The sequence below is a fragment of the Planococcus citri genome, chromosome 1 (assembly GCF_950023065.1).
Source record: "Planococcus citri chromosome 1, ihPlaCitr1.1, whole genome shotgun sequence".
NCBI classification, from domain to species: Eukaryota; Metazoa; Arthropoda; class Insecta; order Hemiptera; family Pseudococcidae; genus Planococcus; species Planococcus citri.
The window spans coordinates 32822555-32849346 of record NC_088677.1 but is presented as its reverse complement, the minus strand read 5'-3'; the positions used below and the strand labels follow the sequence as shown (position 1 = coordinate 32849346).

General features: G+C 32.5%; 1 protein-coding gene across 3 annotated transcripts in view; it reads left to right on the top strand.

Moving 5' to 3' along the window:
* Positions 1–24437, top strand: part of Cbp53E (Calbindin 53E) — a 99359-nt gene extending 74922 nt beyond the window's left edge. Inside the window, exons 5-13 of one of the 3 annotated variants that reach the window (XM_065343939.1) lie at positions 7320–7406; positions 7493–7549; positions 8245–8328; positions 12608–12663; positions 12899–12944; positions 14970–14987; positions 20468–20524; positions 20618–20689; positions 21846–24437. In XM_065343939.1, the coding sequence (XP_065200011.1) occupies positions 7320–7406; positions 7493–7549; positions 8245–8328; positions 12608–12663; positions 12899–12944; positions 14970–14987; positions 20468–20524; positions 20618–20689; positions 21846–21986 (618 nt within the window). In that variant the 3' untranslated portion in view covers positions 21987–24437. The other 2 variants (XM_065343940.1, XM_065343941.1) reach the window with 2 other exon arrangements.
* Positions 24438–26792: the final 2355 nt, after the last annotated feature.

Here is a 26792-nt window from a genome sequence, read left to right as displayed (position 1 = left end):
CTAGGTACGTTTGCATAATAGAGCGCAAAAAAACGCTTACCAAAAGTGCTATCAGACTATCAGTTGATTGATATGTAGCGGGTTAAAGCTCATAAAAATAATGTTATTCAGTATGCGTTCTTCCATCTTCGACACATATCTGAAAAATATTCGTTGATAAAGCCAGCAATTGGAAGCGGCATCTGTGCATTTTGTTGTAACGCGTTATAAGAATATTCCCGCAATTTCAACGTGTACTAGTTTCGGAATAACCCAATTTTACCCAGATAACTTTGGATAATACGTGATTAAAATCCTAAACCCTAACGTACCAACGTATACGAATATAGATACCTAGTATACCTAGAGCTTTAGTATATAGGAAAAGCTATAGTACGGGCTCGAACCCCCTGCGTATTATTTTATCGTCAATTAATTAATGCGCAATAGTGCCAAATAACCGACTACAATCACAAAGTGTTCTAGTATTTTTATGGTGGAATAACATTTATCATCCGTTAATAGAAAATGACACCGCGTGTTGGTAATTACATACACATGCTTTGTGTGTACTATGTAGCTAAGCTAAAAGTAGGACTATAGTGGGTAGCGTACTGGTAATGCTTCTGATGCTCATTGGTCCATGAAACGGGGAAGGGATGGAATAAATTACCTATTTTAAAATACTTTTGCAACGATGATTATGGGGTTGAAAGTGTATTATTTGTATACTTTTAATATTTTTGTTCGAGAAAAAGGGCAAGAACTGTTCGTTATTGAACGAAAATTTCATGGTCAGAGCCAGTACCTACTTATTTGACAGAAGATTCATATCAATGAACTTGAACTTTCAGATACCGTATTAACTCTCAATTTTTTCCAACTTTACCTAAAATTTTACCGATACTGTAGGCTCCATCCAATCAGTTGATTTTTATCACGTGATTTAGCTATACGCAAGCTACACTCTCACATAAAATTTTAAGGTAAAATGGCGTATATATTTTGGGAATAGAGTGTTTTATGGGTCTTAATATACAAGAAATCGTGCCTAGTTTGGAAAATGGCAACATTGTTCTCAACACGAGTGGAACAAGTTGCGGGTACATTGTATATACTAAAGTAAAAATTATTTATAGCCTTAATTTCGAGAGGTTGCATCGAAAATACCCTCCTTTTAAATAAACGGCTTCAAAGAATTTTCAAACGGCCTTTACTTTATTAGTGGCCTATAAGTTATATGTACCTAGTCGCGTATAAGAAGAGATCATTTGTAAAAGAAATGGCTTAGGGTACCGTAGACTATACGCTTTTACTCCTTATGGTATAGGCTACCTATTTACTGCAGGTTGTCGTTCAACGTTCGCATGGTTTTTTTTTACTCTTGAGGCGATGCTTTATTTCAAAATGAGCTTTATAATAAAATAAATATTATTTTTTTTATGAGGAAATAGTTTTATCATTCATTTTAGGAACTTTAATTTAAACTACATTTGAAATTTATTTCGCGTGTAACATCGTCTGCTTTGACTCCGGGTTGAAAAATCGAATTTCTTTTACTCAAATTTTGAGCTGAACTGGAGGAAAATGCTACTTAAAGCATCAGCACCTCATTTGGTAATAATTTCTAAAAGTTTTATGATCGTGGTTTCATCTCTTCAGGAGGTGGGTATTCAATCACCCATCGGGACCAAAGAAAAAAAAACACACGGCAAATTGGGTATGCAAATTTATCAACTTGTTGGCTAATTTCACATCAACTCGAACCAAAAATGATGTCCAATTTTACCATTTCACTCAACGTTTTTTTACGAGTTGCCCTCGCGATTTTCTGGTCGGTTTGGTGTAATAACTACCCCGATTTCTATTTTTTTCCATCCTACCAAGCCTCAAGTATGGTCAAAATGAAAGAAAAAAAAAACATAAAAAGTTCAGTGAATGACGTAGATAGGTAGCCTATTGATTAGGTATTGCTAATTCTAAAGCGCTGAATTCAGTTATTGAATTAATTTTTTGATTCGATCTCGTTGACTATCCGTCCTCACCAATGCCCCAAATATTATCAGAAACTTGAAATACCAAGAGATTCAACATTTATGGCTTATAATTTCTTACGTGTTTGATATTTTCAATAAAACAAATTTGTGCCGATTCTAAAACATTTATTCAAATTTTTGTCATTTTTTCGACTTCTTTAATTTAATTTATTTCGATATTTAACTTTTTGAGGAATGGACAACTTTTAGATTATTCGAAGGGTCTATTTACCTCTTGAAAAATACGAGTATTCGCGAGGAATAAAGAGGTAAGGTACCAAACTGTTGTTTAGAAGATGATGTTGTGTGAAAAACGTTTTACGAAGCAAAAATGGTTTTTTTATGACCTAAACTGCTTATAGTAAAAAGGCACCTATCCCATGAAAACATTCTTCCCTCCTTTTTCCAAAGGCTAGGTATATTTTAGGCTTTGAGTGTGGTTTTAGTCAATTTACTCCAACATATGTACCTATTCTGGATTAGAAATGCTGCAGGAGAGAAATTCAATTTAACGGATACTCATTTTACCCAACTAGTCCTCATTCGAAAGCATTTGTTTTTATTGGCAAGTTCTTTGAATGCAACAGCAAAGGTTGTAAAATCACATTTTTAAAATTTTAGATTTAGATGTTCAAAAAAAGATCATTAGTCAGATACATATTAAATTTTTTAAAGAAAAAGAAAACGTGTCACATTGTTTCGAAAATCGTTGAAAATACGTACCTACCTACTCAAGAAGGTACCAGCTATTTCATCAAACCTATTCAAGCTCCTGTTTTTTTCTTTTTTAATAAAAGAGCAATTTAGTTTCCACCGTCCACCGACTTCAAATGTTTTCTTTTTTTCTAAATGAATCCAATGTGGGCGTGAAACTTTATTAATTTGAATGCTGGACAAAGTTTGAAAAATATGTACATCAAAATTTGAATTAAATATATTTTTAGCTACCCAGTAATTTTAAAGAAAAATGTTTCAAACCGACCACGTCTTCGGGTCAAATTTCACCTCATCTATTTCGCCAACATAGTAGGTACCTACACCCGAAAGCACTCCCTTAATTACAGAAAATAATAAAACATTTTTAACCCAACACGTTTTCTAATTTCGAGTTGAATGTTAATTACTGGTACTCGTAATTACACGCAATAATGAAACGAATTTTTAATACCAGTATAATTGATTTAGGTAAAAAGTTTCGTCTAATTACAGAAATGGATTTGTTGTATTTGTGTGAAATTTATTCGATATTTTCACCGGACAAGTTGCTCCTGATTATTAAAATAGGTAATTTGATACCTATACCTACGTAAAATAAATAGGAAAATTATTTTATAAGTACTTAACAGATCACAATCATCAAAGCGAATAAATAAGAAAAGTAAATGCTCGCAAATAGCGTCTACTATATTACTAATTTATAGTATATCTTAGGTCTGTGTATAGTATGAGAAATGATCGAACAATGTGAGGCGATAGAACACACACACAATGCTTCAGAATTAATGAAAACCGCCTTTTGATGGAAGTAAATATAAATAAGCATCTTTCTCTCGCAAAGTAATGAATCCAAAAACAAACTGTATTCCGCAGGCAGTGTTTTATCACGCTACAGGCGCGTAATTGCCACCTTAAAATGAACATTCGATATAAGACGATTCGCATCCCCCAACAAAAGTTGCAAATTTTTCTTATTCAAGTTAGTTATTCATCGTCTTATTATATATAAGATATTCAGCAACGATCCATTAAGAGATTCTGATAAATAGCGCTATCTTTATCATTGTGAAAACTGCGCATTAAGTTGGTAAAACGTTTTCAAATGTATTCGACATTGTTTAATGTTAATGTAGACGAGGCGAATTCTTCTCTTTTTTGGTTAACTAAATCGCGTAGTAATTTTTTTCAAGGCTGTGATATGTATGTATTGCGGTACCATACACTTTTTTTTTAAATGCATGTAATGATCAATATTTTTCGAGCTATAATTTTATATTACGCTCGTACAAATTGATATCTTTCATCGCATGAAGTCAATTAGGTTATATTTTGTGTTGTTCATTAATGGCATGTTGCTAGAGCGTGTAGGTAACTGGGTATATTATTTGAAATATTTGAATACCTACTTTTGCGGATATTTTTCATGTTTGTCTCAGCCCATTTACATTTAAAAGCGAACTCTTACAATCGATATACTTCATTAATGCTGATAGGCATCAAAAGACGTGGCTATTAAAGTGTTGTTAAGAGAATGCTTACGAATTTGATATTAGTAGCTACAAAACGTTATGGCCTCTTTTTTTGCCTCCCTCTGCATTCCTCTTCCCCTATTAATAATAAATGATAATTTTTTTCTAAAGAATTTTTGAAAATCTGCGTTCAAATCTTTGTGTAGCCATGATCGAAACTTCAATCTGCAAAAATAATTCAAGTGCAAAAAGACAGCAACTAAATTTTTTGGGTCTACGATTTTTTTTGTAAGTTTTAGCGAATTTTTGAGAGTAAGTATAATTTATTATTCAGGGGGGGAGATGGGACCTGGTCAGATAAGAAAATTGGCCACATCTCACATCTGAGCAGATCCTGATATGCTCGAATCTGAATAGATCAAATCTGCTCAGACTTGTTTTGATCTGTTTGATTAGTTCTGATTAGATCAGATCCAGTAATTTTCTCCTGGATAGTCAAGTAACAAATCCAAGACAAATGCCTCGATACTTTGGATAAAAATTTTAAAACAGTGCAAGCCCATGTAATAAAAATACATTATATTATATAGGTACGAATTTCAATTTTTGTAATCGATTTCGATGGTTTTTATTTTTATTAAGTAGGTATTGTTTATTAAGGCTCTCTCTAATTTAATAATTTCCCTTTTTGTAGTTCCTTCTGTTTATTTACGTCTGTGGCAAAAAATTGAAATTTGCAAACTTTGGATAAAATTTCAAACCAGACTAGAGTAATTGATTCTTTGAAAATGTCCAATTGTTTTTTCTACTCCTAAGTTTATATTAGGTACATATGTTTATTTATATTTGCTGACTTCGAATCTTTTCAAAGGCATTGAAAAAAAATTTGAAAATTTACGAGAGCCTTGAAATTCTTGAGAAATTATTTAATTAATGAGTTCATTACATTTTATCAAATGAAGACAGAATCGCAGAAATATATACCTACAACAAAGTTCTAGGTAGTAACATGCCGGGAAATCATTTGTTGCACATTTACGGCAAACTGTGTATGCAACTTTATTAACACCCATGCTATTGTTAGCCAATTACGTATATGAGCTTGAACTGAGGCGAAAATCAAGTCAAATCTCTCAATTTCTCTCATTTTTTTTTACTATTGTCAGAAATTGAAGATTTGACGAGTTGGAGGGAGAGGGGGAAAACATATCTATTTTCACGCATTCGGATTTCTTGCGAAACAATCAAATTTTGAAGGTGCACGTTAAGATTGGCTCAACTGAATAAAATCAGTTTGAAGGGTTTTGAAGACAATAGATAAGTAGTTGATTCAAAATTGGCACTCATTTGAAGAGCTTACGTTAATACAGAACTTTTACGATAAAAGCTCACTTTTCATAGATAGGTACCTACCAAAGTAAAAATATTTGAAGTTGCCTATCAAATTTTGAAAAATGCATAGAAGGTCTCCTTTTTTATCTTTTTTTAAGGAACTACTTTTCAAAATGGAATCTCAATCCCACCTACAAGGATATAGATTATATAGATGCACAAAAGCCTTCAATTTTCGATCAAAATTTGAGAAAATTTATTACAAAGTAAATTGGCATATTAATTATTAATAATTCGGAGGTGTAAAGTTCAAATTATATTGTCTAATGACGTCTTTTACGAATTCAAGAGAGCTAATTTCGATGTCTATTCTTTATTGGGATTGGATCCTTTGGTGTGTTTCCTGCATTTCGTTTTAAAAAAATGGGAGCTTGAAAGGACATCTTTGAGATATTAATATTGGATTTTCAATTCTGATCGTTCTGACGACCCCATTCCCCTTCCCAACAGATTTTTTTGGAATAAAATATTTAAAACAGGTTTTGAAGATGGAAAAAAGTAATAGTAAATACTCGTAGTAAAATTGTGTCGACCGTCTTTTGTTTTTTTACATTAGTATAAATTTAAAAAATAAGTTTCTTCGACTTTCCACGTTTAAGAAGATATTAGGGCAAAAACGTATAACTATTTCGTTGGAAAATTGCTTAGTGACTGTTCTCATTTTCCCCCTTTTCAAAGGCTTCCAATAAATTATTCATTTAGCATACTTACCTACATTAAATTTGACTAATAACAAATACCTACATACCTACCTATTTATTAATATTCGTAATTTTTCTGAAGGATTTTTAATATTCTGAACTCGAAAAAAAAAATTGAACACACGTTCTGAGATCATTGAAGGCAACTTAATAAAACCAGACTGAGTCGAAAAAATTGATAAAATGTGAATAATCCGTACTAATGTGTAACTATAGAGTGAACTTTCCCCCTCATTTAATGTTTTCTTTCATAAAGAAACGTAGGTATCGAAATTATCAGGTCACGTTAGCTGAATCTATGTATAGTATCAGTATAGGTATACCAAGAATAGACCTCGTTTTCTCCGCTTTTAGGTCATTTGACTCATTGGAGCGTGGAGCATGGAGCCTGAAAAACATCGCTATATAGCGAGAAACGTAAATAAAAAAAAAAAAAGGACGAATAAATAAATACTCGGAAAATTAAAATCCGACATTTTGGAAACTCCCATTTTTATGCTTAAGTAGCCTCAAAATATGAAAAATGACTTGGCCTTTTGCTTCATGGAATTACAGTCGACCGCAATATTCTTCATTCTGACAAAAATTCGATCTAAAATACACCTAGTTTCACATTCGTACATCGAGTCGAAAGGTCTATACATATATGCATGTTAGCAAAATATAAGGAAACAATATCCACCGTATATCGTCTACCTATACCCCCTACATATTCGTTCACGAGCATCGCAATTTCGCGAAAAACAATTATCGTATATCTCACAATTTCCACATATCCCAGATTCACAAATAATTTCCACTAAAATATATTTCACAAAGCTTTCCAATAAACATGACATGAAATTAAATCACATCGCACGTATGGCTAGGAAAATAACAATTAAATTCCGTTACACAGGTATGCGCCTACAATTCGAATGCCTAAACAACTCTCAGTGTTTTACTAGTAGAATATATAAAATAATACAAGGTTAATATATTTCGAAAACAGTAACGTTTAATTGTATATTGCGTTGATCTTGCAGCTTGCTCAGTTATTACCAATGGAAGAAAATTTTCTACTATTATTCAGATTCGACAATCCGCTCGACTCGAGTGTTGAATTCATGCGGGTAATTTTCACCATTAAGTACGCTCTTTTTTTTTTTTGTTCATTGGCAACAGCGTGAAATATGTGTGTTTTTTGATCTATTCGCAGATTTGGAGAGAATACGATACAGATGGCAGTGGTTACATTGAAGCAGATGAATTAAAGGTAGGTATTTCTGCTTGGCAGAATAAAAAATATTTTTACCGACTGCGAGCGTTGAAATTAAATTTAATGAATATTGTTAAGAAAAAATCACAAATAGGGAAGAAAAAACATTTCAACGTGGCCTAGATTTTCATATTTTCCGCGTTATATATGCGCGTGATAAAGTAGTGACGTCGTCGTCATTCTACTTCGTTTTTGGCCTTAGAATGCAATGCCGGCTCAATTGTTTTTTTGTAATAATTATGAAAACACCGTTGAATTCACGGTGTAAAAATTTCCAATTAATTTGTATTCAGCTTCGAATTCGATCTTGCTTTCGTTTTCCAAGAGATATCGACAGTCGGTCGAGTTGAAGTATAATTACCTTAATTATTCGAATCGTGTCTCGATTGTGAATTTCAACTATTTTCACATCTACGAGTATGAAAGGGTATGGGAAAAATATGATAGATATTGAAAGACAGTTTGTTTGATTTGATATTTCTGATCAAACATACCCAGCTACACGCGTCTTTATGTACCTATCTTCTTATATTACTTACATGTAAGATCTAGAAGGGTGCGAGGCACATAAATTGGAAACGTCACTTTATCGTTCGTTGATTTACTTTTTCCTTCACTAGATGTATATTTCGACTTCGTACACTTTTCTTTCTGTAAATAATGCTAAATTGATAAGCAAACGATTGTTTCAGAATTTTTTGCGAGATTTATTAAGAGAAGCGAAAAAAATCCACGACGTGTCTGAAGATAAACTGATTGAATATACCGATACAATGGTGAGTGTTAGACTTTCAGTGATTAACTACATATGTTAACGTGTACTTAATTCCTTCTTGTGTGAGATACCTACATAATTTGTCACCACCGTGTAATTCGAGGGTGAATACAGACCATATATAGGGATCAAGAGGAAAATACCCCTGGCGCCGATCCAATTTGGCGCTTATTGAGGCTGCATGATTAGGCGCCAGTGAACCATGAAATTCTATTGTTTGACATTTTATGCTAAAAAAAAAACATTATATTTTTATATCCGACAACAATAGGTACCTATCTAATTTGATAGAAAATTTTCCTTGTGCCTGGCCTTGCTACAGCTATTTCTTTACTCGCTTTTTTCGATTCATCGTACATTTTTGAATAAGAAAAAGGACTTCGAGTGCAGAAGAGGGTTGTTTAATTCTTAAAAGATGCGGTTTTTTTTTGTGGGTGAATTTCTCAGCTGATTTGCTCTGAAAAGTAGTATAAATCATGTTTTTCAAACTGACCTGACACAAGTGTTTTTCACCGAATTCGTTTCGCTATTTGATCATTTTGTAAAGAGAGCTTTGGCACTTCGTGCCATACACTTCTACATGGTTCATCTTCCACCCTACTTCAAGGAAGTGAACCTTACGTAGTACTACACACGTAGGTACTGGCGATTTACCGCCTCAATACCTACTATTCTGTAAATCAAGTAATATCAGTACTTAATAGAAATAAAAACAGAAAAATGATATCACTCAGGAGATTATAAAGTATCAGCTTTATTGATTAAGCACTTATGATACATTTATAATCTTTGAAAAGTTACGTAATACAATGTACTTATGTACGATTTATAATGGTTGCCATTTATCGGCACGACAGATTAAATGATTTGAACGACTAAAAAAAAGTGTTTTGCACGACAGATGCTAACGTCAAAAACCACTTTTTTAACGAGGGAAACAGTTTTCAACCATTGCACGACAACAAAAATTCAAGTGCATGCCAAAAAAACCAAGTGAACGCCAGAGTATGTCCGACAAATTGAATGAGATGCATCGACGACTTTAGGAAATGAACGACGACATAATGATAAAAGCGACGACTTTATTCACAAAACTAAGATTACCAAAAACGATTGGTGTTGGTTTCGAACCGATCTAAAGCCTCCCCCTCCTGTGGATTTTCCCAATGGGATTAAAAACTGTTTTCGCCGCAATTTTTTTCAAATTTTTAAATCATAGCTTTCGATTTTATTTTCATTGCAAAAAGTAAAACTTTCAGCTTGAAAATTTAATTTTGCGTTTTAAAAATTTTAATCAGGTAAATATTCATCAATTGCGAATCGCTAACCCTGCATAAAAACTCTCTATGTTCACTAATTCAAAGGACACGTGAAAAATTTGCATTGTCGGGCAATTGAAATAATTTTGTCGGGCTTTCCCATGTCCTTCATGCATTCCTTTTCTCACGGTGTGAATTTTCTATGCTTGTTGTTCGAGGTCTGTCGTTCAATGCTGTCGTTTTAATGACCAAAACTGTCGTTAAATCGCTGTTGTTCAAAAACACAATTTTGTCGTGGGATTTTCCTGTCGTGCAAATCACTTATTCTGTCGTTCAATTAAAGTTTTCCCATTTATAATTAGAATCATGAATACAAAGTATTCTGTTGAGTGTGTAAAAACACCACCCAGGGAGGAAGGTCATAGTTAACGAATAGGGCAGGTTCATTATCCATGACTCTATTTAGAGCTTTGAAATGAGGATGATTGTATACTAATCACCCTAGCCACACAAACATCAAGTATTCAATTGATTTAATCAGGGTTGAGCTAGGAATGATAAAACAAAATGGTATCAGTTTTCAGTATTGGTTTTTCCAATTTTCATGGATTTTATTTCGGTTTTTGATTTTGGTATTGGTATATTGTACCAACATGACACCAAATTGAAAATGTCCAAATACATGCTAATCTAATTTACAGAACACTTTGGCTTAAAATTCAAAAATTGTAAGAGTAATTAGTATAAAAGCTGAAATGAGCTTGAAATGAGAGGGAAATCAACAAAGAAAAGTGATCATTGAAATAAATAAACTCATTTTGTTTGATGTTGGAATTGTTTCATTTGCAGAAATCTGAAAAAATGAATACAAAAATACAGATTTATTGAAATAATTTCGGTATTGGTTTTTGGTACCTATTTGTACTGATTTTGAAAATTAGATTGGTATTTTATAAATCGGGTTTTCATTTGTCAACTTATTGTTATCGGTTTTCAGTTTTTTCAAATTTTTTCAAAAGTTAGGTGGTTTTGCCAGTATTGGTTTTTCAGTATCTGTATCATTCTGCAACCCTGGATTTAATTATGAAAATGAAACCGATCACTTCCAAGTTCCAATAGCAGTTCATATTACATAATATGAGTTGACCATTGTAAGGCAGTAAGGCTCCAAACCTTGACTTACATATCAACATATTGGTGATAGGAAGCCAAACTTCGACCTATTTGGTAACATCAAATATCAAAGCTTCGCATGGTGAGTCCGTGGGTGACCTTCCCTAACTGAAGTGTGGCTCGGAGCTCTCACAACACGTTCATCAAGAGAGAACTAATCCTCCAGATGGCGCTTTTACGTAATTAAGCCACCAGAATGCGCTTTTATGTAACTAAGATGAGAAACAGCTGAGCTGAAACGCTGAATACAATACAGGACAATTTTCTCTCACCTATGACCTATAAGTGATAGAATATGCGGAAATTCCTCCCTTTACAATAAGGCTTTTGACATATTGTGGGTTGCATATCGGTTTGCCTGAACTTTATCAGTTTGGTGGGCATTCTTATCAGTGAGTATCAAAATTTCATATTTTGAGCAATTTTCACAGGGTGTTTTTGAAATGTTGAAATGTATAGCTTTTATTTAGTTTTTTCTTCAGTTTTAAACACTGTTAAATCCTGTGAAGGAAAAAGATCCGCTCTTTGTCGATGTTCAAAAACGTTTTGTCAACTTCTTTAAAACTCAACGAAGAGAGGATCTTTTTCCATTAAAGGGTTTAACAGATGTTTAAAATTGAAGAAAAAAACTAAATAAAAGCTATACATTTCATAAACACCTTGTGAAAATTGCTCGAAACATGAAATTTTGATACTCACTGATAACGAATGCCCACCAAACTGATAAAGTTCAGGCAAACCGATATGCAACCAGAAATATGTCAAAAGCCTTATTTTAAAGGCAGGAAAAGTCCACCTATTTTCACTTTCATAGGATCCCTATAGGGCATTTCAAACTACGTCATCCGAGTCACGTGATAACGAACTGGTGTGTAAACCAAGACGAATAATATACAGTACTGAATGGAGAATCGTATTGTGCTCGCTGTTTACTAAAATTACTCAAAATGTTCAACGAACACATTGATATTTTAATACTGCAAAATGTTCGTAGTTTTATCCTCTTTACATTGATTTTTTCCCGAAAGCTCTACCTTTTACCGTTCAAAAGTTCTTGAAGTTAAAAGTTGCGAAAACAAGGCAAAAACCAGCTGCGGACGGCAAGTAATGAACTCTTTTGGCAACTTTGACCTGCAAGAACTTTTGAACGGTTAAGGGTAGAGCTTTCGGGAAAGAATCAATGTAAAGAGGATAAAACTACGAACATTTTGCAGTATTAAAATATCAATGTGTTCGATGAAAATTTTGAGTAATTTTAGTTCAAAGTTCAATACTTGCCGCCCGCAGCTGGTTTTAGCATTGTTTTCGCAACTTTAAACTACTAAAACTTTTGAACGGTAAAAGGTAGAGCTTTCGGGAAAAAACTAATTTAAAGAGGATAAAACTAGGAACATTTTGCTGTATTAAAATATCAATGTGTTCGTTGAAAATTTTGAGTAATTTTAGTTTAAACAGCGAGCACAATGCCTAGTACATTTCGCATCGTTTGCACACCACTTCAATTATCAGACGGGTGTGACGTCACTTTTAAATGCCCTATTTTGTCGTCGGTATTTTTATTTTAATTTTTCGGCTTTTTCGTTGAGAATATGAATTTTTTCCCCTGAATTTTCAACATTTAGCTCAAACTTTCTAAAAATGAACACCTACCAGGACACGTTTTTTTTTCAAAATGAAGTCGATAGAAAATTCTAAACAAAAATTCAAATTTTCAATGAAATGAATGATTGAATCGTACCTATCTAACCTTTGGAAGCTCAGACTTCTCATTAGTTCATTCGAGAGAAAATTTCAAAAGTCTCAGAACCCATCAAACGGAGATTAAAATGAATAAAATTGATGTTTCAGCTCCAAGTGTTCGACGCCAACCGAGACGGAAAACTGCAACTTTCCGAAATGGCCAAGTAAGTAAATTAATTTAATTTTTATAAAAAGACGTGAAAAAAATACCTTCATATTTCTTCGGCAACTCGTGTTGCCATAATTAAGTTTAAAGTTGTCTCACTTTTCGTGATTTATGGTTGTTTTTTCTCATCAAATCGAATAAAATATGAATCAAACTTTTTCAAATTTCCTAATTCGAATCGTCATTTTCATAAATAATTTTTTTTTGTTTTTTTCTCCTTTTTTCCCTCACAGATTACTGCCTGTAAAAGAGAACTTCCTGTGCCGTCAAGCTTTCAAGGTTGGTATAATTAACTAATAAATGAACTTATCTGCTATAAATAAATTTACGTCTATAAATTATTCGCGCCAGTTCGATGTATCGAGCTGAAGGTTTTCGTCTTAATTTCGAGCTTTTTTTTCACCCTAAAATCCCGAGGTAAAGGGTTTCTTTTGTATTAAGAGGAAAATTTCATCGTATAACTTATCTAACTTACTCGAGTTAAAATGTTTTTATCCGCTGTCGTAAAATAACCGCGGTAAAAAAAAAAGTAAAAACACAATAGAGGCGTAATAATATCTCTTAAAAAACCTGACGGAAAAGTACCTAATTTCGAGCCCAGATCTAATTCAACGTTGTACTAAAAACCAAATGATAAAAATATTATTTAAAGTAAAAAGGCTATAAAATACATTGATATCTTATGGACGTGCCTATCGCACTTTTTCTCATCAAAATCTTCCTTCAAAATGGTGGGAAATTATTGCACGCGTGTAAGTTATGCTTTTATCGCGAGATCGTTAAATAACGTATTATTTTTTTCAAAAGTTTTTGACCACGGTTCGTCAATAATACCTACTCTATAACCACCGACATATTGGAGTTTTACGATTCGGTATGTATTTGGAAATTCAACATTATAGGAACGCTGTTGACGTTTTGAAATGTTTGGCCAAATGGTAGATTGTGTATACAATTTTCGCACATTTGGCTCGGGCTCGACGAAATTTTACGAAACTAAAAAGGGCACCCTATTCTATTTACATCTCTACAAATCGTCGGTACATGCAAGTACTTTTTAAGGGCAAAGGCACCGGCAATCGATACTTTTCTCTTGGATTGTTACACTAGGTACCTGACGTGAGATGAATTGTAATTCGATTCGCTATACCAAAGTGTTTATATTCGAAATTAGTATGTCTACATTTTTCTTCGAATGACTCGAGTAACTTTTTTCATTTTAAAATAACTTTTTTTTCTCTATAGATATAAAGGTATTTAATGTTGCTTTCGACGATAGCAACGGAAGAAGGATAATAGATGATATTTGTACGTTTTCGGTTCTCCTGTAATTAGTTACCTAGGTTTTTTTTCTCGGCCTTTCAATTTTTTTTTCGAGAACTTCTTTTCTGACTGGAATGAAATTTAATAAGGATGGATATAGTCATGCGGTAATTTGGTTTTTCGTTTATTTTTATTCAATTCGCAGTACCAATAATATTTATACCACGTAGTAGCCTATATTGTATGTTTAGAAATAAATAGATAAGATGATATGCCAATATACCTACAATTTATTCATATATTTAAACCTCCCAGGTATACCTACTTATTGATTTTCTTTAATGCAAATAGGTATTAAAATATTTAAAAAGAAAAACAAATGAATAGGTAATGTAAGATAATATATTATTCAACTGTTTCAGTTAATTTTACTTTACTTATTTTTAAAAACAGGTATGCCTACCAAACCATTGCAAACTACCTACTCCTTTGATTACGATCATGCCACAATTTTCATTTTCTCGTTAAAATGTCTCAAAACTTGAAAAATTAATTCGCAAGTCAGTACCTGTTACCTTTTCTAAGTGTCTATAATAATTAAATCGTGTTGTTGGAGATAGAAAATCCATATGTAGGTTCAAAAATTAGCTATCATCATGAGTAGGTTTGTAGATTGATTGGTTTCATTGGATAGAAATGCTCTGATTGTGTCGTTTAAAAAAATGAATAAGCTATTCTGAAGCCGAGTAGGACCTTTTTCAATTCACTTACTCGAACAAGAAATAGTCATCGAGTACCTATATAATTTAATCCCCTCAGTTGATATGTATTTCTCTTTCAGAAAATTGACTATTTTTTTTTTAAGCCTCGTATTAACTTTAAATCGATAAACTACGTACCTGTAACTTGTCAAATCACATTTTTACACGTTGTTTTGTTTTATTTTATTATGCTGTTTACTTTCTTGATCACACAATTACCTACTCGTACGTAATAAAAATCAATCCAATATGTGTAATGGCGATGAACTGATTGGTTTAGTCTCAGGGATATGTAGAGGTAGGAGATAGTGTACGAATATAGGTATATGAGTAGTCTTCTGCTCTGTTGCGAGTGCAAAATGCTCGTTTTATTGAAGTTTTTGGCTGATGCGCTATAGATTATTGAATTTTTTAACAACCTAGATACCACGTGTTATAATGTAAATTGCGATCAATAAAAGAAACACGTTCGACTTAATACCTACTTTTAGTATCCATTCGCATATCTTGACAAAAATGTCTGTTTCAGAAATAATTTCTAAAAACACTCATTCTTTAGAACGTTTTTCTTTTATTGTATCTTTAAGTAGGTATTATGCCTATACATTTGCCAATATAATAATATAAGCGATATCTGATTTAATTACTTAATCGAGTAAATCGCGAAGAAATAGAACACCCAATACTCGCATTAATTTAAGAGATTTAGATAACGAACCCAAAATTCTCGTTTATACGATATAGAAAAATCAAAGATAAACTGAGAAAAATTATTCAAGAGGGTGAATACCCTTTCCTTCTCTCTAAATTCAACCTTGAGAAAATTATTTTAGAATTCGCATTGAAAAATTACTAGCATACGTTGCGAGAAATGAAAGCTAAAAGATTTAAAGCAAAAGGATATCCGTTTCGTTTACTTAGCTAGACAGATACCACGAGTCCTCCTCTTCCCCTCCCCCCACGCTTCAGAAAAGATGAGAATTTTGGTGTTTCGAAATAGGTACCTAAATCTCTTAACTGCTGTTAGATTCATTAAAAGATGGTTTCCATTTCACCCGAGAGCCATTGTCTCAAGTGTGCTGGTAACTGCAGCAGTCGTAGTAGTTTATCGCCTTCTATCTGAAAATATACAAGCAGGTCAAACTATATACAAGTAGTTACCCTATACTCGAGTAAAGTATGTAAATAGATTCGTCGACTCCGAGATTCGAGTGGACAAAGTTATACTAGGTGTTTTGGTCGTTGTGTCTAACCTTACACTATTTGACGATACCTGCTGCAACCCAAACTATACCAATATATACAACGTTTTTTTCAAATATCAAAGCTGGTAAATCAACTTGCACTTGAGTATGGTAAGTAAGTAGTTCTCTGTACCGTTAGATGGTAACACAAAAACACTTTGGTACTTATAATACATACTTACTAGGTGCATACTAATTAATGTTCGATGCTTGGAAAACGAATATGTAGTCTTGAGATTGAGATACTTACATATTAATGGAACTATCAATGAAAATGTCTTACTCTAACTTGTTGCCAATCTTATTATACTGAAGGAGTAGATGATTGTTGAATTTGTTCGAGCGAACGAAACCAACACTGGAGCTTTTGCCAATAAAGTTATAAAAATAACATGTTTTTGCTGGTTTCATTGAAATGTTCTGAAATTCAAGTAGGTATTTCATTTATACAGTACAGAGATCTACCAACTTATACACTAAAAATCTACGATGTATAGCTTATTGGGTTCCGGCTCGGTATTTACGTATTTATCTCAAGATTTTCTCCAGCGATGAGAGGAAAATGTCTAAATTTTTTCCCTTGTTAAGTAAAATGACATAAATTCTTTTCCTCGTGTTTTCCGATTGAAGCTTTTTTAGATAGGTACAAAAGTAAAATTTTTTTATTTTTTATCATCTTATTCAAAATCTTTCAATTTAAAATTTCCTATAATTTGGGAAACTTTTGATGATATTGCGTTTATATAGAATCGATCACTTACAAATAATCCTCTCAATTTCACCTAAAAAACATAAAAATCCAATGTTTGAAAAACTTTTCAAATAAAATTTATCGAGTTTAGAGGAAAAGCTGGATTTATTTTTTTTTCGAATCTACAGAGACCATAGCAAATCAAATCATTTTAAAAATATATATATAGAAAATGATACGATAACGGAAGGAAAAAAACTTGGATGACAATAGCCGGAAGGCAAAGATTAACTCGGGTGATATGGTAACCTTCTCGTAGATTTAATTTTCGCAGCGTGTTCACCTAATCTTGGCACATCATTGTCAGTTGCAAGAGTTGAAAACTTCCTTGCAAAGGACTTCACACCTGATAAGTTGCCTATCGCAATGTTGCAGGCGCGAGTTATGTGAAATTTTAATTTGAATTTTTTCAACCGAAATATGAAGTAAATTTTTATCTACTTGATACGTGTGGGTACCAATGTAGATACGTAGTTATATTTGTATACAGAAAGTGCTACAAGATTAGATGAACAGCTACGCATACCATGTAATTCGCATTTTTATCGTTGTACGTACAAACTTGAATTTAAATTACTTAATTGGAGCCTAATTGCAAATAGGTAGGCTATTATTAGATAATATTAAGTAGGTAGGTAAATTAGGTACATGCTTCAACAGGTGTTCAAATCATAATACATATAAAATCAACTTTCGCATTAATAAATAAGTCCATCTAGTATCATTAATTTTAAATTAAGCTACCTATTACGTTCTTTTAAATATTGATTCAGCTTTTAATTTTACTTCAAATACGAAATTGCGTTATTTAAAGTAAAGCATCACTACGTATACTCTTAAGTCGAAAAAAAAAAAACAAATTAATTAAAATCAGATGATTTAGGCTGCAAAATTTCTGCTTACAGCTTTCATTCTAGAAGTTCAAAATTTTTGGTATCTTTTTTGGTGCTTTGACGAAAATTTTTTGAGCTTTTGGTATATTTTTAGTATTAATACCTACATACTTTTACTCGTGATTTGTTTCCAAATAATGATTTATGCATATAGCTAACGATTAAGCATAGGAGTATTTTAAGTTTTCTCTTATATTACTTGATTAATAAACGGAACATGAATTGTTTTCTATATCAATGGAATGACGTATATCGATGGATATTTTAGATGGTGAGTAAACGTCTAGATAAAATGCGTTTTGAAGCTTTGATCCACGGTTTTAGCGTATTACTTTTCCACGGTATAAACTTAGTGCATTAAAGCGGTAAAACAAAAGTTGTTTATAAGTTTAAGTGCCAAGTATATACCTAGTATTGTAGACCTAATGTTTAAAAATAAAGTACTACTGTACATATATACATACATAAGTAGGTACTTGTAGGCATTGTTGTTGGCTTTGAAAATCATAAAAAAAATATCACTTCGTGGTGTTATAATATACTCGTATTTGAAAGAACTTAGAATATAGGTAGGATTTTGTTACGTATTTATTTTGTTAATGGGATGATTTCATTCGTGAATTGCGAAACTACTCGTAATAATCAATCACATTGTGTACACGAACGATGCCAGGTGTGTCAATTGTCGACTCGACGATCGCCTTCCATCAGAAGAGTCGACTAGCTAAATTACACGATGTATCAAAATGGCGCTTTCAACATTACATAAGTGTTGTGATATATGCCATATGATGACCTATTTCGAAGACTTGAAGTTCTTTAAAGTAGGACATGCTGATATTTTGCCTAAAGTGAAAATCGAAGGAGCTGCACGGTTTATAAATTTTCTAATCTTATTTCTAAGCTTCGATTTCCAATGGGAAAAGGGGTTAAAATTTTCTCAATTGATTAAACACTAGGTAGTTAGACCTGAAAACTTAATCATGCAATATCATCGTCTCGAAACAAAGTTCGAGTTAAACCGTCAAAGGTTAAATTTAATCCTCTCTGTGATCTTTCATCAAACGCTTACGTATAATTTCGTTCTAAACGTTTCGAAATATTAAAATTTTTCATTACCTACCTACAACAAATCGCAAAAGATGAAAAACACAACAATTTTTCAAGTATTTTATTGTAAATACCTAACCTACCAAATACCTTACTTATAAATCTGGCTAAATCTGATTTAATCTTCGCGACTATTCGCGTACTAATCTGAGGGTTGGCGGATTCGCCCTTTTGATGTAATTACTTGGCTACGTTTACCACGTACTTACGCGGATGCCTTAAACGTAATTCCCTTTTTGTGTTGTTTCAACAGTAAATGCCGGAAAAGCGCTGCTTAAAACTTTTCTGAAGCTCTGAGCTCTCTGAATTATTACCTTAATAATTTCTTTTAGTTATATACCTTTGTATTTAACGAATTATTTATGGTGAGCTTTCTTACCTATGTTGGGAAAACTCCATAATTTTCGTGGTCTGGTGTGATGGTGAAAGTAAAATCGATGACAGGCTTTATTACTATTAAACGAAACATGCCATTTGTAAATCGTAGGAATGAATGATGATATTACAGGTATGAAACGATAAATGTTTGCAATTCAATATAATAGGTATTCATTGCTTTCATATGCAGATACATGTATTAATTACACAGTTTTGCTTTTTCATTGTAGGTAAACTTACGTACATAAGTACATAAATATAAGTAAAATATACTTTTGAGCTGGTCATTGAATTTTTAGCTTCCAAATTCCAAAGTACCTAGTTCAATTTTATAAATGATTTTTAAAAAATCAAAATTTATGTCAATTTTTTTTTCAATATTAAATTTTTCATTTTCATATTAATAAGTACTAGATACACACCAACGGTGAAAATATTTCAAAATTGACAACATCTTATTGAATATTCTAATTTGGATTCGAGAATGTTACCTCTTTGAAATATATATCGAAGCTGTGTCGTTTAATAATAAAACATCATCTGTGCTTCTGTGGTGTATAAAAGAGGATTTTCAATGATCCTGTTTCAAAATCACTTTGAATTTGAAATTTACTTAGGAGTTGGGTTCATTTTATAAATTGTATCATCATCTGTAATATTATAATAATATTATACCTAGGCAAATTTCAAGCTTTCCGTATAGTTTGAGTAATTGCGAACATTTTCATTGATGTATCATTGCTGAAAAGGGTATTCATTATAGCCTCATAGGTGTAGGAATATTTTAGAACAAGCTCTTGTATGTATAGTGTATGTAAATATGTATTGCATATTGCTGTGTATAAGTGCAGTATTTATAGTATTATTTTGTATCTCTGAAAATGCTTCATACATGGTATAACGTAGGAAGTAGTTGATCGTTCTAGAAAAAGCGATTTTTAACGACCATTTTTGTGATTTATCGGTAAAAAAAAAAAAAAATGTATCATTTATAGTGTTAAGGTAAACGTCCAAGGTCATAAAAAATGACTTTAGATTTTGTTTGAAACTACATAAGGTACCTATATAATTTATGTGTGTAAAGAGAATACTATTCTGCTCTTTCATCCACCGCCTTCAGTGTGGTTAAACACACTCCGGGTGTCCATTTACCGTATGGAACACATAAATCAACGACCTAAATGAAAATTTGAATTAAAATAAAATAAAACCCGATTTTAAAATTGTATTTCATAATACTGGTCAAATGTAAAGTTTTTTTAATTTTAATTTAATTTTTTTTTTTTGTTTAAATGTGTTGAATTTAAATGGGCTACCCACTCGGAGATCGTAGATGAAAGCAAAACAGCGATGTGCCAAAAATAATTAATTTTTAATTAACCATTTCAATTTTCATTTTCAGGGTGCTACTAAATTAACCAAAGAAGATATAGAGCGTGTCTTTTCACTCTATGACCGAGTACGTTTTCTTAGATATGCTTTGTAGTGACGCTGAAATACTTATTTTGTTACGTTTTCATTTTTATAAATATAACATTTTACGATGTTGCAGGACAACAATGGAACCATTGAAAACGAAGAGCTGCGAGGATTCTTAAAAGATTTGTTAGAACTTGTGAAAAAAGTAAATACTATATCTCTTACTATATATTCTTTTTCCTCATTTATGTAGGTAGGTAGTTGAATTAGGTGAGTTTTAACCTTTTCCAATCGACTGAATTGATCATAAAAGTTGAGGGAAAAAAACTTTCATAACCTTTTCTTCTGGAAATATCGAGCTTATACTGCTGCTTTTGAACTAAAATATTGGCAAATTATCCACTTACTCGAGCATCAAAAATGAAGCTGGATTTGAAAAGTAATCGCGATTCGTTCTGAAAAGAAGAACTTATTCGCATAATGAATTTTTTTTGACATTTTCGAGAGAAGTTGTAATCTTTTACGAAGGTACAATTTTTACAAAATGTCAATATTACAATGAAATCATATCATTTCTTCTCAATTGTTAAAATTTATCAGTAGGAAACCATTGATTTTTAGACTTTTTTGCATTTTGATTTTCTGAAAAAATTGACTGGGAAGGAACACAAAAGTGTGAAAAGGAATTGAATTCCGGGAGAAGTATAAATAAGTGCCCCCTTCAGAAAATTTTCAAATAGGTATCTTTATTCAGAGATTGTACTTATAAGTTACAGGCTGAAAAACCGTACGCATTTTGACTTTTTTACTGAATCAAAACAAGTAATGGTCTTTATTCAATTAAAAAAAAAAAAAAAAAAAAAAGGATTTTGAAAAAAACACGAAGACTTTATATCTATCTTGACTTATGAATCAGTTTTAGTCATTACCGCTAGTTTAAAAAATCAAATGTTTTCAATTTTCTTCCTTCACTTTAAAATGTTGACTCAAAATAATATCTATTAAAATCGAAATCAGCACCTCCGAAAACCCTATCTACGTATTTACGGCAAACCGAATAGGCAATTTATTCGACATCATGCTACGCGAGAGCCTAGAATGATGCAAGAAACAAAATATAGAACTCGATAACCGAATTCAAATTTTTCATAAATCAATATAAGCTATTGTCATTATTGTTGTTTCAAAATATGTCCTTTTACAAAATGAAAATTCGAGTTTCAAGTTTCAACAGAACGTCTTGAAGTCATCAATTTAGAATAACTTTTTCTACTCTCACCACCTCTCCTTTTCTCGTCTCATAAATAAAATTCAACTTCAAACTACGTATCCTATCCATTTATCTGTTTTTCTTTTTCAAGGATTACGATGCTCAAGATCTGTTGGATTTCGAAGAGACTATCATGCGCGGTGTGGATTACAATAAAGATGGAAAAATAAACAAAAAAGAATTAACGATGATTTTATTAGCCATCGCAAGACACAATCAAGACGACGATTGAAGATTTTCAACCCATAGCACGTAAATTTTATTACCTAATTAGTTGGCTAATTTTTTTTTTCGGAAATATATCTATACTAGTTCAAAAAAAATTATTTTTTCTTATCGTTGTTGTTATTGTAGTTTGCGAATTGCAGAACTAAAGTTCACTTTATCGTACGTTTTCGTTTTCGTTTTTTTTTTTTTTTTTTTTTTTTAAATCATTATTAAATTAATTCAAGAATCAATGATCGATGCCGGAATCCAACAACGAAGAAAAACTACTCCATTAATAATTTTGAAACTAGTCGACTTTGTTATTCATATTACAAATTTTTGTTTTGGTTTTTTATTCATTTAAGTTATTCATATTAAAACGCGCAAATATCGCGTATAAATTATTATACCTACGTTTAACTGATGAAAGCATCAGCATACCAAGCCTAATTACTATATAATTTTTTTTTCCTTTTGCATTTATTTACCTTACCTTTTTATTATAAGTTTGTTGTCTTTGAATTGTATTCAGCGTGTTTTATTGTTACATATGGAGAAATCATCATCATATTAACATAGCATAGATTTTATGTTAATAAAAAAAATTCTTTTAAGCTATTTTTTTTCAATCTTTCACTTTTGCTCAAATAAATTAGGAGTTAGATAAATAATTTATTTATAAAGTAAAATGTCTTTGCGTGTTTTTTTTTCTATGTGTAAAATACCTACCCAGGATCAATCATTGCCATTGGAAATTTTTTCATTTTTTGCACTTTCGCTACTTCTTAGCAAAGTAGGTACGTTTGTGCCTACTTGATTAGAAACTTTATCGTATAATCTTTACTATATCTTGGCGTATGGTCGGTCATTTGATCGCACCACTGCAAAAATACCATTATTTTCCTAATTAAATAATAATTTTATTGGCACTTCTAATTTTCGAGGATATTTTAAATCTGAAATTTAGTTACTTCAGTTCTTCATTGGTTATACATAGTAATACTTCAAAATTTAAATCTAAAAAAGGGCTTCCTAAAACTTGTATCTCAGTCGATCTGCATTTCATTTGAAATCAGCCAGCATTCTTCATTACAATGAATAAAATTTCAACTCTCTTCCTGTAGTATACTTATAACCACATAAAGGAGTTTTTAGCTCTCGATCTCGTTCTTATACAGGGTCTGCTTGTAAATATAATCCATTACCTAGGCCAAATATTCGTACATATCTACGTGTATGAAAAACAAAATACCTCATTCATCTCGTTTTCATTCCGATGCCTATACAAATATATGCCATGATGGTTTAAAATACATACAACCAAATTCATCCGCGTGCAAACAGGTGGGGTCAAAAAAAGGGCTACAATCAAGTTTCAAATTACTTATTTTATGAAATTATTTCATCGTGATTATGCTGGGCTACATTAATAACATAATGTAAAAAGAAGCAAAAATTATACATATTATAAGTACGGTAATAACGAAATTTATGTTTATTAATAATAAAATAAGGTAATAGCGAATGGAAGACGAGTTAACCCGCCACCCTCAACATGAAAAAATGCCATCGACTAATTAATTTTCCTGTGCCAGAACAAAATATGGTATGGCTTTGTGGTATCTAGAGGGGGTGCGTAAAGGTTGCACCATTAATTTCTCATGTTGGGCATTTTGCCTACTTTTTTATTTTAAGGGGCAAACATTTTTGAAAAAAAATCGTATTTTCCACATTTCGTCGGTGGCGCGTTTGATACCCCGTATGTGCCACTGTGTTAGCGCATGCGCAGACAAAGTATTCGGCACCATGGTTTCACCGCTCATGCACATACGAGGTTTCTTGCAGTGCGCTCTATGGGACAAAAGTGTATTTATACACATAAGGTATATCCCGTTCGCCGCGCCTCGCAAAAACTAGCGACGACGAGTCCAGTGATATTAAAAAAAGGTTTGCGTACAAAGTGGCACATACGGGGTATCAAACGCGCCACCGACGATTTACTGATATTTTATTTTTTTCAAGTTAAAGTTAGGTGGAATCATTTTGACTCCTCACTGACAATTGTGTGTCCATGTCCAACTTGCTTGTGCACAGCAATTTGCCTATCCTTTTAATTTAAGGGGCAAAAAATTTCGAGCTTCTGGTCTGTACAAAAATTGTTCAAAAATTTCTGCCCCTTAAAATAAAAAAGTAGGCAACCTTCTGAACACGGCAAATGAACAGCAGAACATACACGCATATGTACCAGGAGTCGTTACTACCCTATCACTCGTTCCTGCGGAGCGAACGCATGGAGAAACCGGTTTGTGACAATTGTCACCATGTTGAGGGCGGCGGGTTAAATGAAAATGACTGTAGAAAATATTTTGGAAGACATTGTAATTTATCCTTATTATAAATTTTATAAAATTATTTGTCTCAAATCATAATTTATGAACAGAATAGAACACAATAAAACATACTTACATCACGTAAATGTGTACATTTTTGTACTTGAATTTGAATGTCGTTGTTTTCTAATATTTTATTGATGAAAGTAAAGCCGATTCTATATTTTGATGCTTTTTCAAGTCTACCTACCTACCGACCTACCTACCTACCTACTGACGCAAATCTACGCAACAAATAAGAGGTATTGAATTGCAAATTATAAATTATTCATGATTTTCCATCTCGAAATAAATTTTATTGTTTGTTTTCGCGAGCGTACAGTGCAAAAAAATTCCAAATTAAAGGCCTTTCTGCTTTCAAATGTAACGTTTCTTTTGATCTCTTTTGTTATTATCTTGCTTTTTGCAATTAGAATATACATTTTTCAGAAAAGCAGAGTAAAAATTCTTTCATTTCATCGCATACCTAGTTCGTCAGTCGTCTCATAAATTTGGTAAATTTATTGGAGAAATGTTATTCTATTATCTAACTACCTTCTTGGATTTTTCATTCATTCTTTCTTCCTTTTTTTTCTTTTCTTTTTTTTTACATAAAAAATACATGTTGGTATTTATTTGATAATCAACAATAAAGAATTTCAATTATCCACTACAATGGATTATATCTAAAATGAATAGTAGGCCAGTGCGAAAAAAATGTTATTCTATTTTGCTCAAATTTTTATACGTTGTATAGTTTGAGTCAACGACTCACTATACAGAATTTCAGCCCCACTGGTGTTTTGAGAGGAGAAGTAAGGCCTCTCATTTCTCAAAGTGGGGTACCTATTTTCGAAAAAAATGCGGTTTTTTGAATTTTAAACCCAGAAAACCAGAAATTGAAAAATTGGCACAATCTGTACCAAGTGCGATTTGAGATGCTGAATCAAATGGCGTCCCTCCCTACAAGCACGCGAATGTTCGCGGAATGACATTTTTTCAACTCAGGATAGTGTTTTTTTTTTAAATTTTAAGCGAAAACCAAGCTACTTTGGAGAAATTTTGTGTCTGGACTGTCGAGCAGAGTTGTAGAGAACTACATAAAGGGTATAGCAGGTTAAGTATGGTGAATCGGCCCTTGAAACAGATTTTGACCGCTCCTACCCTAAAAGGTCAACCATGATGAGAAAAAACTGTGATGAAAATTTTGGACCCCTAGGGCAAGTATTTTGGGGGGGGAGGGGCAAAAATGTGTTTTTTCTGGTTAATTTTCTCACTAGACGCCATTTTTCACCAAATGCTGATAAAAATTTCGCGTTTTTTTAGATCGGTTCTAGAGAGTCCAAAGAACAAAACCAATTTAGGAAAAAAAATTTGGGCAATTTTTTGGGGGGGTTCTGCCCTTTTAAAAATTTTGAACCGCCATTTTGTAATAAAGGATCAAAGTGACAATGGAATTTTTCTAGTCAAAACACGCGTAATTTATCCGTAAACATACCATAAAAATTTCAAAAATTTTGGAGTGGTGGAAGTTTGTCAAAAAAAATAAAAACTGACCACCCCTTTGCTTTATTAAGCATAAGCTGCACCTACTATACATGGGTACAAGTTATGGATAAACCACCTATTAACCATTGTTTTTATAAAATCATTTCATTCTGATGCCAACAGGAAATATTTATGCGGGGCCTTAACCTCCCGGACCCCTTTCAACCCCCCCCCCCAACCATGGTTATTTTAATGAAAAATAAAGTCGCTGATATGGGTGTCGTTTTCATATGAATCGAACCTTCTGAAAACGAATTTGCAGTCGAATTCCCATTTGGACCATTTTTTGCCCCCCTCCCCTCACGTCATGATTAAAATGAGTATAGGTAAGCATTTTACACACATACCTATTTAGTCATTATGTTTCGTAGTTTTGTGAATTATTTTCGCATTAGGTATAACTTCGATGGAAAATAGTCAAAATAAATACGAATATGCAGTCGAATTCCCATTTGACCCATTTTTCTCTCCCCCCCCCCCACCACTTGACCAGAAATATTATTTATAGATGAAAAATAAATTCGCCGATAATGGTGTCGTTTTTCATATGAATCGAACTTTCTGAAAACGAATTTGCAGTCGAATTCCCATTTGAACCATTTTTTTGGGCCCCTCTCCCCCTCCCACCCAAATGGTTATTTATGATGAAAAATAATATGTCGCCATGTGTGTCATTTTCATCTGGATCGAATCTTCTGAAAACGAATTTTCAGTCGAATTCCCATTTGAACAATTTTTTGGGGACCCTCTCCCCCTCCTAACCAAATGGTTATTTCTGATTAAAAATGAAGTCGCCAATATGTGTGTCGTTTGCATCTGAATCGAACCTTCTGAAAACGAATTTTCTGTCGAATTCCCATTTGAACAATTTTCCTCCTCCTCTCTTTGCGTCGTGAATAATGAGTATAGGTAAG